The sequence below is a fragment of the Amaranthus tricolor genome, chromosome 1 (assembly GCF_026212465.1).
Source record: "Amaranthus tricolor cultivar Red isolate AtriRed21 chromosome 1, ASM2621246v1, whole genome shotgun sequence".
Taxonomy (NCBI): Eukaryota; Viridiplantae; Streptophyta; class Magnoliopsida; order Caryophyllales; family Amaranthaceae; genus Amaranthus; species Amaranthus tricolor.
In genome coordinates this window covers 13,363,453-13,377,745 of record NC_080047.1, presented here as the reverse complement: position 1 = coordinate 13,377,745, position 14,293 = coordinate 13,363,453, and the positions used below count along the sequence as shown (strand labels likewise).

General features: G+C 29.0%; 2 protein-coding genes across 2 annotated transcripts; one reads left to right on the top strand and one right to left on the bottom strand.

The window, feature by feature from the left end:
- Nucleotides 1–862: 862 nt before the first annotated feature.
- Nucleotides 863–5,534, top strand: LOC130822898 (protein trichome birefringence-like 40). The gene is made up of 4 exons (XM_057687692.1): nucleotides 863–1,267; nucleotides 2,227–2,398; nucleotides 3,293–3,477; nucleotides 4,887–5,534. The coding sequence occupies exons 1-4, from the start codon at nucleotides 945–947 to the stop codon at nucleotides 5,362–5,364; spliced, it is 1,158 nt and encodes a 385-aa protein (XP_057543675.1). The 5' UTR covers nucleotides 863–944; the 3' UTR covers nucleotides 5,365–5,534.
- A 245-nt stretch (nucleotides 5,535–5,779) lies between these two features.
- On the bottom strand, nucleotides 5,780–13,274 carry LOC130828209 (protein trichome birefringence-like 36). The gene is made up of 4 exons (XM_057694068.1): nucleotides 12,357–13,274; nucleotides 11,699–11,876; nucleotides 10,898–11,082; nucleotides 5,780–6,438 (listed from the first exon to the last, which is right to left on the bottom strand). Exons 1-4 carry the CDS (start codon nucleotides 13,181–13,183, stop codon nucleotides 5,952–5,954), a joined length of 1,677 nt encoding a protein of 558 aa, XP_057550051.1. The 5' UTR covers nucleotides 13,184–13,274; the 3' UTR covers nucleotides 5,780–5,951.
- Between the last annotated feature and the right edge of the window lie 1,019 nt (nucleotides 13,275–14,293).

Here is a 14,293-nt window from a genome sequence, read left to right as displayed (position 1 = left end):
TGAGGACCAGCTCTAGTAAAATTCTATATTTTGAGTAGAATTTCTTGAAAAAAAAAATATTTTTTATATAATAATAAATATTATAATATATTTTGTTGGAAATTTTTTAATATTAAGATTTATTAAAAAAAAAAAAAAACTCTTGATTTGTTGGCTAGTTCCAAATAAATCATAGACAAAACCAATTAAAATCGAAATAATCTGAAAATAATTGGACTAAAAACTTACACACATGACCGAAGGTCTAATCACAAAATATCAAAGGCTTTGCTGGACTTGGAAGTCATTAGCAACTTATAATTCTGATACCCTTAAAAATATTAAGTCAAGCCTTAATTGACCTAGGAAAGACAAATTTACCTTGGAAGTATTCAAATTAGAAGTATTTGGGAGAGCGAGTTCACATCTCAATATGATATCCTATAGACCTTAAAATATTTATAAAAATATACTCTCCCCTACATTAATCAAATGTCCCATGTATTAAATAGGTAGAAAAATAAGAAAAAAAATGATAATTTAATTATAAGCAAATTGGTATTCTTTTCAATTCACACCAATTATTTTATTTGGTTTTTACATTCGATCAAATACTAATTTAAATTAATCCTAAATATTTCTAATTATGCATAATTTAAAAATTAATAAAACTTAATATTAATAGTCTAGACGAATTAAACAAGATTCTACTAAATTATTTTTTAACATCTATATCAAAATTAAAATATGAAATCAAGTGGGACAATTTGTCTCAATAAAGGAAATATTATATTAGCTAGGCTAGTTAATTTATTAATTCGTTCCGTCATTATTAATGCACCAAATGCAACAATGAAGTAAGAGGATTACTTTCCAAAGTCATGGAAGTGAAACCCACCATTTTAAGCACATGGAAACTCTTCTTTCTTGGGTGTTTATGTGGGTCTCTTATTATCCTCCTTTTCATGGATAAAATCCAACACAATACAAATACTTTAGGTGTTAAAAATGCATTGGTAGATTTAACACCCATTGTTACATTATTTAATCCGGTGGAAGAACCAAGTTTAAACATTAGCAGCATGTTAGAAGAAAAACCGACGCAAAAAGGGCATGCCGAATGCGATATGTTTAATGGAAGATGGGTTTATAAGGCTGAAGATAAACCTAGCTATAATGCAGTGACGTGCCCTTTTCTGGAAATTGGTGTAACTTGCCAAAAAAATGGTCGCCCGGATTTTGACTATGCTAAGTGGAGATGGGAAGCAACAGATTGTGATATACCATTGTAAGTTAACGTTTCTTTTTTGCGTCCACTTTTGTAAGGATTTAGTACTATTGGATGTGTTATCTGTATACATAGCGACAATATACAGTGTCACCCTTTACGTGTTAAATCACGTCGCTATATAAATGGACGCTAAACAAAATTTGACTCCAGTCGTGTTAAATCACGTCGCTATATAAATGAACACTAAATAGAATTTGACTTCAGCTTATCGCCAAAAAGGACGACAGCCCTGGTGATCGCCCAAGCTCGTCACCACATTTCTTCTGTAGGTGGCGACCACTCTGGTCATGGCCTTGTAAATGGCAATGTCTTTGACCGTCACCTGCGTCGTCGCCACTTTATGCTGATAATGGCGACCACAAGTGTCGTCACCAATATCGTCACCCGCTTTACAATTATTTTATTTCTTTTCAGTTGTTTTTTTATTTTAATATATTATTTTAATATTTATAATTGCAATTATAAAATAATTTTTTATTGTATGAGACAGAAATAAACATAAAAATCAAAATAAATAAAATAACACTTAACAAAAAAATATAATATATTAATTGACAAATTGTTTTATATATTATTCAATCATAACAAGTAATTTTATAGTTGTTGAATTTTTTTATAATTGATTAGTGATAATTTATAAGTTTGACATTATTGATTGTTATATATATAGATGTAATTATCGTTTTATATCAATCTATAATTCATTAATTTAGATGTTATATACTAAAATGAAAAAGTGTTTACTTTATATCTTAGTAATTGTTAGAAAAATAACTAACTTTAATTTATTAAATATATATATATATATGAGAATAATCTACACTAGCTTTACCTTGTGATGTTTATAATCAAAATGTAAGTAGTGTGATCATAAGTCTTAAAGTTTTATGTTACTCAATTAATAAAAAGTTTTATTATTGGATAAAATTTGATATATATATGTCATGTGATTTTAGGTTTAATGGAAGAGACATGTTAGAAAGGCTTAGAAATAAGAGGATGGTTGTAGTTGGAGACTCATTAAACAGAAATATGTGGGAATCTCTTGCTTGCCTTCTCTACTCTTCAATACCTTCATCCACTGTTGAAGTTGTTAATTTGCCCGCTTCTAAGTCTTTAAAAGCCAAGGTAATTAAATTCTACTTTATCTGTTTTGTTAAGTTTGTTACATTTGCTTCTCACATAGTTTTTAAGTGATAATTTAAAACTTAATATCTATAAATACTTTTTTCTATTCTAATTAAATGTTTCACTTTTTTTTTGGCCATATTCACGTTAAATATCACATTTTCTTAATTATAACATTTTACCCTTACTTATGTCCCTATAAAATTCAACTCTTTGCCATAAATCACCATTTTTCCCTTATTTTTTTCCCTTACTCCTCGTATATAGTCCCATGTAGGTGTAGCGTGAGCGTCTCCCTTTTTTCTTAAATTGGTGTCAAACCAAATGAGACAGTAAATTAAAATATAAGAGAATATAATACTACTCTCTCTGTTACTCAAAAAATTCCCTATAAATGATGTTTACGAAAATTAAGAAAAATATAATCTTTTAGAAAATGAATATATATATTATTTTATTGAATAATAAATTTGATGGAGGAAAAGCAAAAAAAAAAATTAAAAATATTAAAAGACAGTTATGAAAAATATAAAGGCTACAACTAATAAAAAATGTTATTATAAATTTAGTAGGAAACACGTGAAGATCAGAAGTAATATAAAAATGTTAAAATAAACTTGATGAAAGATATATGTGGACCATAGACATTATTAAAATATTAAATTGAGGATATATAAGATTAATTTTTTTCCAAAATTTATAATATAAATATAAAGATTCTTTATTAAAATACGAGTAAATCAAAAAGACAAATAAAAATAACTTTAACAAACAGAGAGACAAAAATTTTATATATCAACATAAATCTAATAAGATTTTATATAAACATATTTAGACTCGTGTAATTCAATGAAAAATAATGTTTTTAATGGTTAATTTATGGTTGTTATGCAGGATTATAATTTCACAGTAGAATTTTATATGGCCCCATTTTTAGTGGATCTGGACAAAAAGCACGTAAGCGGCCGCAGAGTGCTAAATCTAGACAGAATATCACCGTATTCCAAGCAATGGGAAGGCGCTGATTTTATGGTTTTCAACTCTGCCCATTGGTGGACACATGGGAAAGCTATAAGATCGTAAGTACCTACCCTTCATTAATTTCATCACACTATATAATCCTCCGTTTTATATTATTTTTGTAATAAATAGTACTTCCTCGGTTCTTTAAAGAAAATTCTATTTGCTATTTTAGGTGTTTTATTTGTTGTTTTTATAGAGAATTTTTTCATTTATATCACAAATTTTGGATAAAAATAATCTTATTCATATTCACTTTAATATTTTTATAATGCTTATGTACCCCACATATCCTCCACTAACTTCAATTAAACATTTTTATATTCCTCATAGTACATGTTTTCCATTAAATTTATAAATTCTAATTTTTTACTAGGTGTGGTCTCTATATTTTTTCCAAATTTATAAAACTAATGTTTGTAGTCCCTATTTTTCTCCAATCAAATTTAGCATTCAATTAAATAATATATCCATCATCTAAAATATTCTATTTTTTTTAATTCTCGTGAATATTTTTTGGGAACTTCATTGCGAAACGGAGGGAGTAATATTTTTCAACTAAATATGTCACTATCAATGTCACAGTATATTATATATTTTGCATTTTTAATTATAAACTTAACCCAGTTCTGATACCATGTCAAAGAATCAACATAACCTAAAGCTTAAATGTATAGTTAAAGCCTCAAATATGTTATATACTCTAACAATCAGTTGCAAATGTTTCAAAATGAAAGTAATATATAATTTTAAGAGTTACTTTTTCCATCACAATAATTTAAAAATTTATTTTCTTAATCTGTAACTGCAAAATGAATAAAAAATAAATAAATGATAAAATTTGTGAGATTTTTGAAAAAAAAAATAAATTTGCGGCAAATATGTAGAAGTTGTAATAATAAATCAATTGAACGATGAGAATATCAAGAAAATTATCAAATTCTTCATGTTTTGATAGAGTATTAAATATTTATATACTATAAAATTGCAACAATTACTTTAAATTTTTAGTTTAAAATTGAAATGATTACTTTAAAATGGTATTATAAGTCAATGTGATTATAGGTTACAACCCAAAGGTTTAAATGTCATACACTCTTCACTTCTAGTACACAATAATATAAAATATATCTAGGGGTCAACCAGGGTACTTTTGGGCATGTACAAGATACACGATACAAGATCTCAAAAATTAAGGGAACATAAGTATTACTTTATACGCTTGTTTACATTATTTTATAATTTAGTTTGATTACTTGATTTTAGACCATAAATTGCAATACCATCATCGGCTTTGAACAGGGATAAAAGACGACAACTCATACCTATAAATTGCATAATATGTAAATTAATGAACAAAGCCTCAACATCTGTTATGAGTTTTTGTTTCGTAAATCACCAACAGCTTAAACTTTTGATTAAATTAATTGTATTAACATCTCTTATGACATCAATAAATGTTTTGTAGGTGGGATTTGTTTAGGTACAAGGGAAAGCTAGTAGAAGACATGGCAAAAGAAGTAGCCTATAAACGTGGAATGAGAACATGGGCATCTTGGATAAAGAAAAACGTGGATCCAAGGAAAACAATCGTGTATTTTAGAAGTGTATCCCCTACACATTACCATCCTCATTTCTGCTTCAATGCAACTCAACCATTAATTGATGCATATGATGTAAAGGGATTCCCCAAATCTTTGATGGACGTAATTGAAAACTTAACCAAAAAAATGACAAAATTGAGAGTCAACTACTTGAATATCACCAAGCTTTCTGCGTATAGAATGGATGCTCATCCTTCTATTTATGATATGGATATGAACAATAGTCCTAACAAGGTTGAAGATAATCTTAAACGACCTATTGATTGTAGTCATTGGTGTCTCCCGGGATTGCCAGATACTTGGAATAGATTGTTATATGCTTCTATTTTGTTGGACATTTGAGGGGATTTTCCTACTTTTAATTCTAATTTACACTTTTTTTTCTTAGTTAGTTAATTATTTTTGTTTGAAATCTTATTAATAGTTTAATAGGATAACTATAATAATGGGGAAGATTTAGATTTTTTTTAGTTCAATGACCATGTAAACAGTTGATTGATTTTACTTATCTGAAATTATACTAGTGTATAACAACCTCTTTATAATTTTGTGTACTCTTTATTTATACGATATTGCAGATATTTGTTTCTTACCTGTCAATGATTAATTAAAAATAACTTTTTATTATTATCACTAACAATTATAAACAAGGTGGGAGCTCGATGGCATTGAGCAATGAAATTATTTTTATCTGAAATATACTACTAGAAATTCATAATAAATATCTTCATATGAAACACAAATAGGAATGTAATTAATTTACAATAATATCTATTCTATTATTAACAAAGAAAAAACCTAGTTAGTTCTACAATGTGCATATTAATCCACTAAACAAAGAATAAGGGTAGAGTACATTGTATCTTTGACATGAAACAAATAATGATAAACAAAAACCTATAAAAATGGTAAGAGCAAGACAAATAGCCTCAAAAATCAAAAAACAGAGCAACATATAACAAACGATTCCAAGTATCGGGCAATCCTGGTAAGCACCAATGACTACAATCAGTAAAACTCCGAATCAAGCTTTGACTTTTGGTATACATTTTCCATTCCCATGTTCTATACAATGATGGATGTGCATCGATTCTATACTCAGATAACTTTGTAATGTTTAGGTATTTTACTTGTGGTTTACTCATTCCACTGATTATATTTTCAATAATGTTGATCAAAGACATTGGAAAATTGTTTTTGTAGGTGGAATTACTTAAAGACGTTATAGGTTGTGTTACGTTGTAGCAATGTGGCTTGCCATTGTGTTGTGCCGAAACGCTTCGGAAGAACACGGTTGTTTTGTTCGAGTCGACGTTTTTGTGGATCCATCGTGCCCATGTTTTCATCCCAATCTCGTACACTCGCTCTAAAGGAATCCCCTCCAACATTTGTCCATTGTATAGTAATGTATCCCATCTGCAAAATGTAGGTGGGCTTGTTATACAAGATTTACAAGATTGTTCGATCAATTGATTAGCTAAATGAATATGATCTTGTTATACAAATCGATATTGAGTTGGGTCAGATGCAGGTTCAGTTAATATCAAGTCTAGTCAGCCATAGAACCAGTTGGTATAAAATCACGTTAGTTTTAGGTTGTCGTCATAGGTTTTTTTCGACTCATATTATATTGAATACCTATCAGGCTAAATTTTGGTTTGTATTAATTAATAACAAGATTATAGGTGACTTGATTCACCAAGTAATTAAGACAAGACTAAGAGTATCAATCAAACATGTTAATGTAGGTAAGAAGAGTACTAAGTAATATCTTGGGATTGGATGGGGGAGAATTACATTATACAATGTACAATGTACTCATTGGTTGAGTTGAGCCTTAAAGCGCAAGGATGGCCTTGGAGTGCAAGGATACAAATATTGGACAAGTGTAGGAGTGTTGGGGGACCGAATGGGACCATAAGACACATGGAAGAGGCAAGAAACCAACATAGAAGTGTTGGCCCTGCACATGCTCAAACAAGCGACAAAACAGCTCGAACGGGCAGAGTCTGTTGCAAGTTTAGTGACCTTTACCGACCCTTTGTGCTTTGCATAGCTGCTACCCCATTTGATGCTCTATGTCTCTCTACATATACTCCTTCATATTAAAAGTGTGCTAAAAGTCTAATTGTAAAGTTCTATCTTAGTGCTAGTTCGTTCCCCGATTAGCTCCTATCTTCCTATATTAAGGAGGTATTTGATAATTGGTTGTTAGTTGTTGGTTGTTGACTTTTTTAGTTGGTTTGTTTGACTAGCCGGAAATGTTGATTGTTTTGTTGGCTTTTAAGCTAGCTGAAAAAGTCAGCTGTTTATAGAGATGTTTTGTAAATTTAGGTATTAGTTGTTGGTTGTTAAATAGAAAAAAGTGGGTTAAGTGCTAACAAACGAAAAGCCAACAAAAAAAAACTAATTGGAGTATCTTTTTATTTTGACTTAAAAGCTAGTTTTCAATTGGCTTAAAAGTCATTTAGCAAATACTTTTATTTATCTGTTTAATCAACCATAAAGCCAATGTAAATGCCAACATCCAAACGTCCCCTAAATTTCTATTTGTAATTCTTTTAAGTTTTGTAATTGTTCATTGGACATATTAATATTATCCTAGATTAGAATCGTATATGTTGTCCAAAATTGGTAAACCACCTTAAATCTGGTCTCATTATTTAATTGTTTATTATTGTTATTCATAACTTTTTTACATAGTTCCTGCAACAAACACACACAAAGATTCATTCAACTCTAAATTATGATCTTTGGTGAATGAGAACGTGTATGCTTTCAGGAATATTATTAGTTAAAGGAGTATTGAAAAGGTGAGGCATCGAACATGGGAAATGTCAAATTTCAAATACCTTTTATTACAAAGAAGTTTGACCTATATAATCGCCCACTTGTATTTGCTTTGTTACAAGTAATTGCTCTTACACGTGATAAAGTGAGATTGCAAGCATAGACTATTAATCATAAATTGCAACAAATTAGTTTCTTTCCTTTTGTTACACTTCTATTCTTCATATTATTCAATTTTAATAGTTAATGGCTTTAATTTCATATCATAAAAAAATTCTAAAACGTTAATATTATGAAAATATACATTAAGACGAATAAAATAAGATCTCATTTGAATATATTTTACATTATATATGGAAAAATTTATACCAAATAAGATCAGTTGATGAAGAGTAGTTGTTATAGAAACTTAACAGCTATTTAAAACCGAAGGAAGTATAATACTACTAGTAAAAAACTTGTGCAGTATATGAAATTTTTAGTATAAAAATATATATAAATATAATTTTCAAAGATATTAATAATTAACATACTATATACTAAAGATGAAGTAATAATTGTTAAAATATGGTAATATGACATTTTTTTTATTTGTATAATAAACTTAAATAGTTTGTAAATAACCTTAAACATGTGAAATGAAATTGTCTTGTAAATTAATAATAATTGATTTATTGATTTGTCAATATATTAGTATAAATTCATTATGAATAGATCTTGTTTTCTGTGTTCTTTCTTAGTTTTGCTCTACAGTAATAATCGAATTCTCCAAAACCACCTGTTATCAACGTTATTAGTTTTAGCTAGAATCATTTGGTTGATTCTGTTATTAAATATGGTAAATAACTTTATTTAATTAATTTTTTAAATGATTAAAAATAACATATTGGTTAATTTTAATTGGCACGTAAGCCAATATAAACCAATAGAATATTCACATCTAAAGAAACTCTATAGAGATGCTAAGTGAAAATTTACAATTTTTTTATTATATTGCATAATGTCCTGCTCTATATTAATTTTTGATTAGTTATTTTGTTTATGAAAAATATAATAAAAATAAGTAAATTAAAGAAAAGTATTATAGTGTAATCAGATGAGATATTGAGTTTGTAAATAAAAAGAGTGTGGCAGTTGGCTTTTATATTGATTTTTTTGTTAGTTTTTGACTTTTAGCTTATTGGTTAGTCCAAACAGTCAAAAAAGTATTTGGAAAATTAAGCCAAAATAAAGAAGCTACTTTAGTTAGTTGTTGTTGGTTTTTGGTTTGTTAATCCACATTTTCTTTAATAAACATCCAATAATCAATGCTTAAATTTACCAAATATCTCCATAAACAACTAACTTTTTCAGCTAGCTTAAAAGCCAATGTTGTTTTGAGCTAACTTAAAAATCAACAAAAACAATCAATATTTTCAGCTTATCAAACAAGCCAACTAAAAAAGCTAACTTGCAAATTAATATAATATATTTAGCAAACTCTGCAAAATAAGTATAAATAACAAAATACATTAAACAAATAACAATTTGAAATAGCATAAGCAGTGGCCAAACATCAAAGGGGCGGAGGAGGGGCTTCGTCCCTTACATTCTTTTCAATTATATATTCCCTTCTATTCACTTTAAGTGTTTTTTTTTTCTTATTTAGTCAAATCATCTAGAATGTCTCATTTTTATTTTGAGTATGTTAACTTTACTAATCTATCTTTACTAAATTTAATTTTTTTAACACTTTTACACTTATTAACCCCACTTTACCCTATTAAAATTTAAAAACACTATACTTTTTCCTTTTATATATGGTTACATTTGACCACCTAAAAATGATAAAAAGTCAAATGGGAACACATTAGATGAATAGAAGGAGTACTATATATTTCTTCAATATATATATATATATATATATATATATATATATATATATATATATATATATATATATATATATATATATATATATATATATATATATATAAAAGGATACTATTATAAATATATCATAAAATAATAATTGAATTAATGGTAAAAGAATTGTATTTTTCTAATCAAAAGATTACACCTTTAAAACTTTTGCCCCTCTTATATTTTAACTGAAATTTAAAGTCTAAAATCTCTATCTTTACCTCTTGACCCAAATTTCGCCATTGACGATACATAATTAAGAAATAATAAAGCACGGCATTTTTTCTGGCAACTGACGTGAAGACATCAATTAATTATCTAAAAACAATAATTATTGGCTGACAAAACTTTAATTAATTAATAAAAAAATATGAGTTCAACTAAGCCCCACATCATACTACTATTTATTATCTTGTACATATAAAGAGGCTTGATGAAGAACATGTGACATGTCAAAGCAACTCACTTATATTATCTATATTAAATAATAGCCATCTAGATATCTCATATTAATTCTATAGATTTTCTTATTAATCCCAGTAATTTTCTTTTTATTTTTAATTTTGGGTAGATATAAGTCTAATTTTTAAAATTTATTATAAAACTAAATTTTAAAAATTATGAAATACAAATAATGAGGGTAATGTGATTGTTTTCTATAATAAAATTAGCAAAATAATATATTGCAAGTAATTATAACCATATATTAATAAAAAAAAAAAGTGGTCCTTTTATTAAGGACAAGAAGAAGTACTTTTAGATCTAATGCCATTTTAATATATTTAGATACCATTATAAAAGGTGACATACATTACAAGACATAATAATGAATTATATTTATCAAATTAGTTATTAATAATAGATACGGTTTGTTTCTAACCTATGCACTAGGTGTATAGATTTAGATTATGAAAATAGTTTAATTTGTTGAAATATAATTTGTAATATTTTCTAAAATTGACAAATATAATAAATTTTTGGAGAATATTTCAATCAAATTTAAGCAAAATTACGTATTTCGTAATCTAAACCTATACACAAAAATCAATTAATAATTTATGTATGTTAGAGCATTTTTAGGTGGCTGATTGTTATTAATCGATCATTAAATAATATTGAAATAATAAAATATTATTAAAGTATTTTTTGCATTGGAAAATAAAAGGTATTGAGGTTTACTTACTTTTTCAAATTTCCACTGTGCTTCCACCAATGTGCTGAATTGAAAACCATAATATCTGCTCCTTTCCATAGCTTTGAATTTGATGAAAGCTTGTCTAAAATAAGAACTTTCTTCCCACTTTTATGGTTTGGATCATATTCAATCAAAAATGGACTCCAATGAAATTCTATTATTGCATTATAATCCTTCAAAATCATAAAAACGTCACTTATAACCATGAACTTAAAAGGCAATCTTATATACTCTATATGTTAGAATTTTAGTGTTAAATTTTGAGTATGATTTCTCATCGATTTATATGAAAAAACATATTCACGTGAAATCTTATTAGATTCGTCTTAGTAAATATTTTTTAAATATCAATTTTTTAGAATTTTTAATAAATCACAACTAGAATTATTTGATTTTTAAGTTTACATTAGAATTTGCGATAAAAGTGAATAAGAAGAACAAATGAAAAGAGAGATTATATAGTAATAATAAATATGGAAATTATCAATAGTACCCCTGTATTTTTGCACTTTATCTTTGGTACCCTTGTGTTTTGTTGATTATCAATGATACCCCAGCATTTCATGCTAATTACAACCGTGACATTATTCAAGTTTTTGTCGTTATCTTACCGTTAAATTCTTTTAAAAGGAAATAAATAACATATTGACCATAATTGGTTTTTAAAAGGATTTAACGGCAAAAAACTTGAATAATGTTATGGTAGTAATTAGCATGGAATGCTCGGGTTACAATTGATAATCGAAAAAGTGCAAAAATACAAAGTTACCATAAATTAATCTTGTTTACCTTTGCTTTCAAGACCTTATAACGTGGGTTTTTAGATTGAACTTCAACTCTTCTAGAAGACCGGATTGATGAATAAAGAAGACAAGCTAGAGACTCCCACATATTTCTGTTTAATGAGTCTCCTACTATTATCATCCTCTTGTTTCTTAATCTATCCAACATTTGTTTTCCATTAAACCTAATCAAGAACAATAAAATTAATTAATAACATATTAGTTGATTGATAGAATTTAGAAAATAGGCTCAAAAAACTCAAACAAAGACGAAAAGAGGTAACCTACATATAAATTTAAAGTAGGTTCACTACTAAAACCAATTGAAAGTCGTTCGAGGTACTCGTCAGGTTTAACATTGGGGGTGTTTAGCAAAACAATTAAGCAATTTTAACTTATTTTGATTCAAATAGAGGGTTTTGTGGTTAAATCATCCAATGCTAATGTTTGGTAAATTAGCTGATTGAAACAGTTTATTATTATATGTAAGATATTTTAAATAAGTTTTCTAAAGAAGCGGATTTAAAATCAGCCGATCAAATCAGCTATTGTAATCAGCTATTAGGCATCAACTACAAACTATCAAACTTTGCCAAACACCCCATTAGGAAATAAGATTAGCTTAATATAATAATTATTTCATTATCTATAATCTCAATACTTACAATGGTATATGACAATCTTTAGCTTCCCAAATCCATTTCTCATAGTCAAAATCAGGTCTTCCATTCTTTTGGCAGCTCATCTTCTCTTCAATGATAGGACACTTAAATGAATCATAGATGGGCCTTACATCGGGCTTGTAAACCCATCTTCCATCAAACATATTGCACTTTATTTCATCACCAGACATGTTTGTTGGGTTAGGTAACTCTCTTTTTAAAGGAATATTTGACAAATTGGCCGCATCATTATTAATAAAAATCATGCGCTGGCTCGGCAGAGGTGCCACTGACGCATCAATAAATGGGTGCTCCTGCACGGGAACCACGCCAATCATGCTCGGCAGAGGCGCCTCTGGTACATAAACTAATGGGTTGTCCTGCTCGGGAGCCAAGCCAATCATGCTCGGCAGAGGCGCCTCTGGTACATAAACTAATGGGTTGTCCTGCTCGGGAGCAAAGCCAATCATGCTCGGCAGAGGCGCCTCTGGTGCATAAACTAATGGGTAGCCCTGCGCAGGAGTCAGGCCAATCATGCTCGGCAGGGGTGCCTCTGGTGCATCAACTAATGGGTTGTCCTGCACGGGAGCCATGCCGATCATGCTCGGCACAGGTGCCTCTGAATACCCATCAGCAGCCTCGGACGATGAAGTATGTGAAGGAGGCTGTGATTCAGGATATGAACTGAATTGTTGCACAGTGTTTGTTGCAGAAAAGGTTATAATTTTTCCTTTTTGATCGAGAAAAATTAGGAGAGCTAAGAAGCCAAGCAAGCTTCCTAAGAAGCAGAGTTTCCATATTATATTGATGCTACTGCAAATCCAATCCATAAAATTAATGAAACTTTTATTAGAGAATTGAACTTTGAAGTTTTGTTTTTGTATTTGGAGTTGGTTTAGTAGGTGTTTAAATATGGGTCAATCGCTGTCACTAGTGCGGTACAAAGATTGAAAAAAATAAGATAAATAAACAATTTAATTCCGAATATAAGATTCGGGAAAACTTATGTCCCAAATAAGCTTCCGTACATCCAAGCCTAGCCTCGGGTAAGTCGCTGTTAGTAACCGCGAATGAGGAGAAAAAAAAAAATTAAAAGGCCCTAAGTCGCTGTTAGTAACAGCGACTTAAGGAGTTGACCAGTCAACCCCTTAAGTCGCTGTTACTACCAGCGACTTAAAAAAAAAAAAAAAAAAAAATTTTTTTTTTTTTTTTAATTTTATTAGTACTGAACTTGAAGTCACTGCATTATTTTGTTTTTGAAACAGCTCATTTTTTAACCTTCAAACAGTTATTTAATAGCAGATGAACTAACTATATAAACTTGTTATTGTTTGATTAATCTTCCGATGTGGGACTGTGTTCTGGAACACATCAAAATAAATGAAACCAAAAATTAGCTCACGAATAGAGCACCGATGTGGGACTGAGGTACTGAAATTATTCATATCCCTTGCTAATTGTGTACATTACTGATCTTGTGATCCATGTTAGGTTGATGAAGGCAACTTAGTATAATGCAAAAACGCCCTCTTACAGATCTGTTTCGATTATGAGAATCGAAACAATAGAGGCTCAGCGTCAATAACTACCATCGTACAATGGCAACAAACATCGTCAATGAGTGCGATGCAAAACTACTGCTATAAACTAATCGCGCTCGCTCTTGTTTAAAGAATGGACATACCAGAAGGTTGCATTTTGTATTCCTATCAAATAGTAAGCTGCATATCTGTATCGTTTCGGTATATATCTATTCTTTAAACAACGAAAAAAGACCAAGTCATCTCAAAAGAACTCATCGTCATCCACGTAGTAATTGTACTCTTCTCCTTGATTGTCATAATGTGAATAGTTGGAATAAGTTTCCCAGTCGTTTTCTCCATCCTTGTTAACATCTGTTGCATCGCCTGTGTTGTTATCTTTTAGAGTTCCAACTGAAC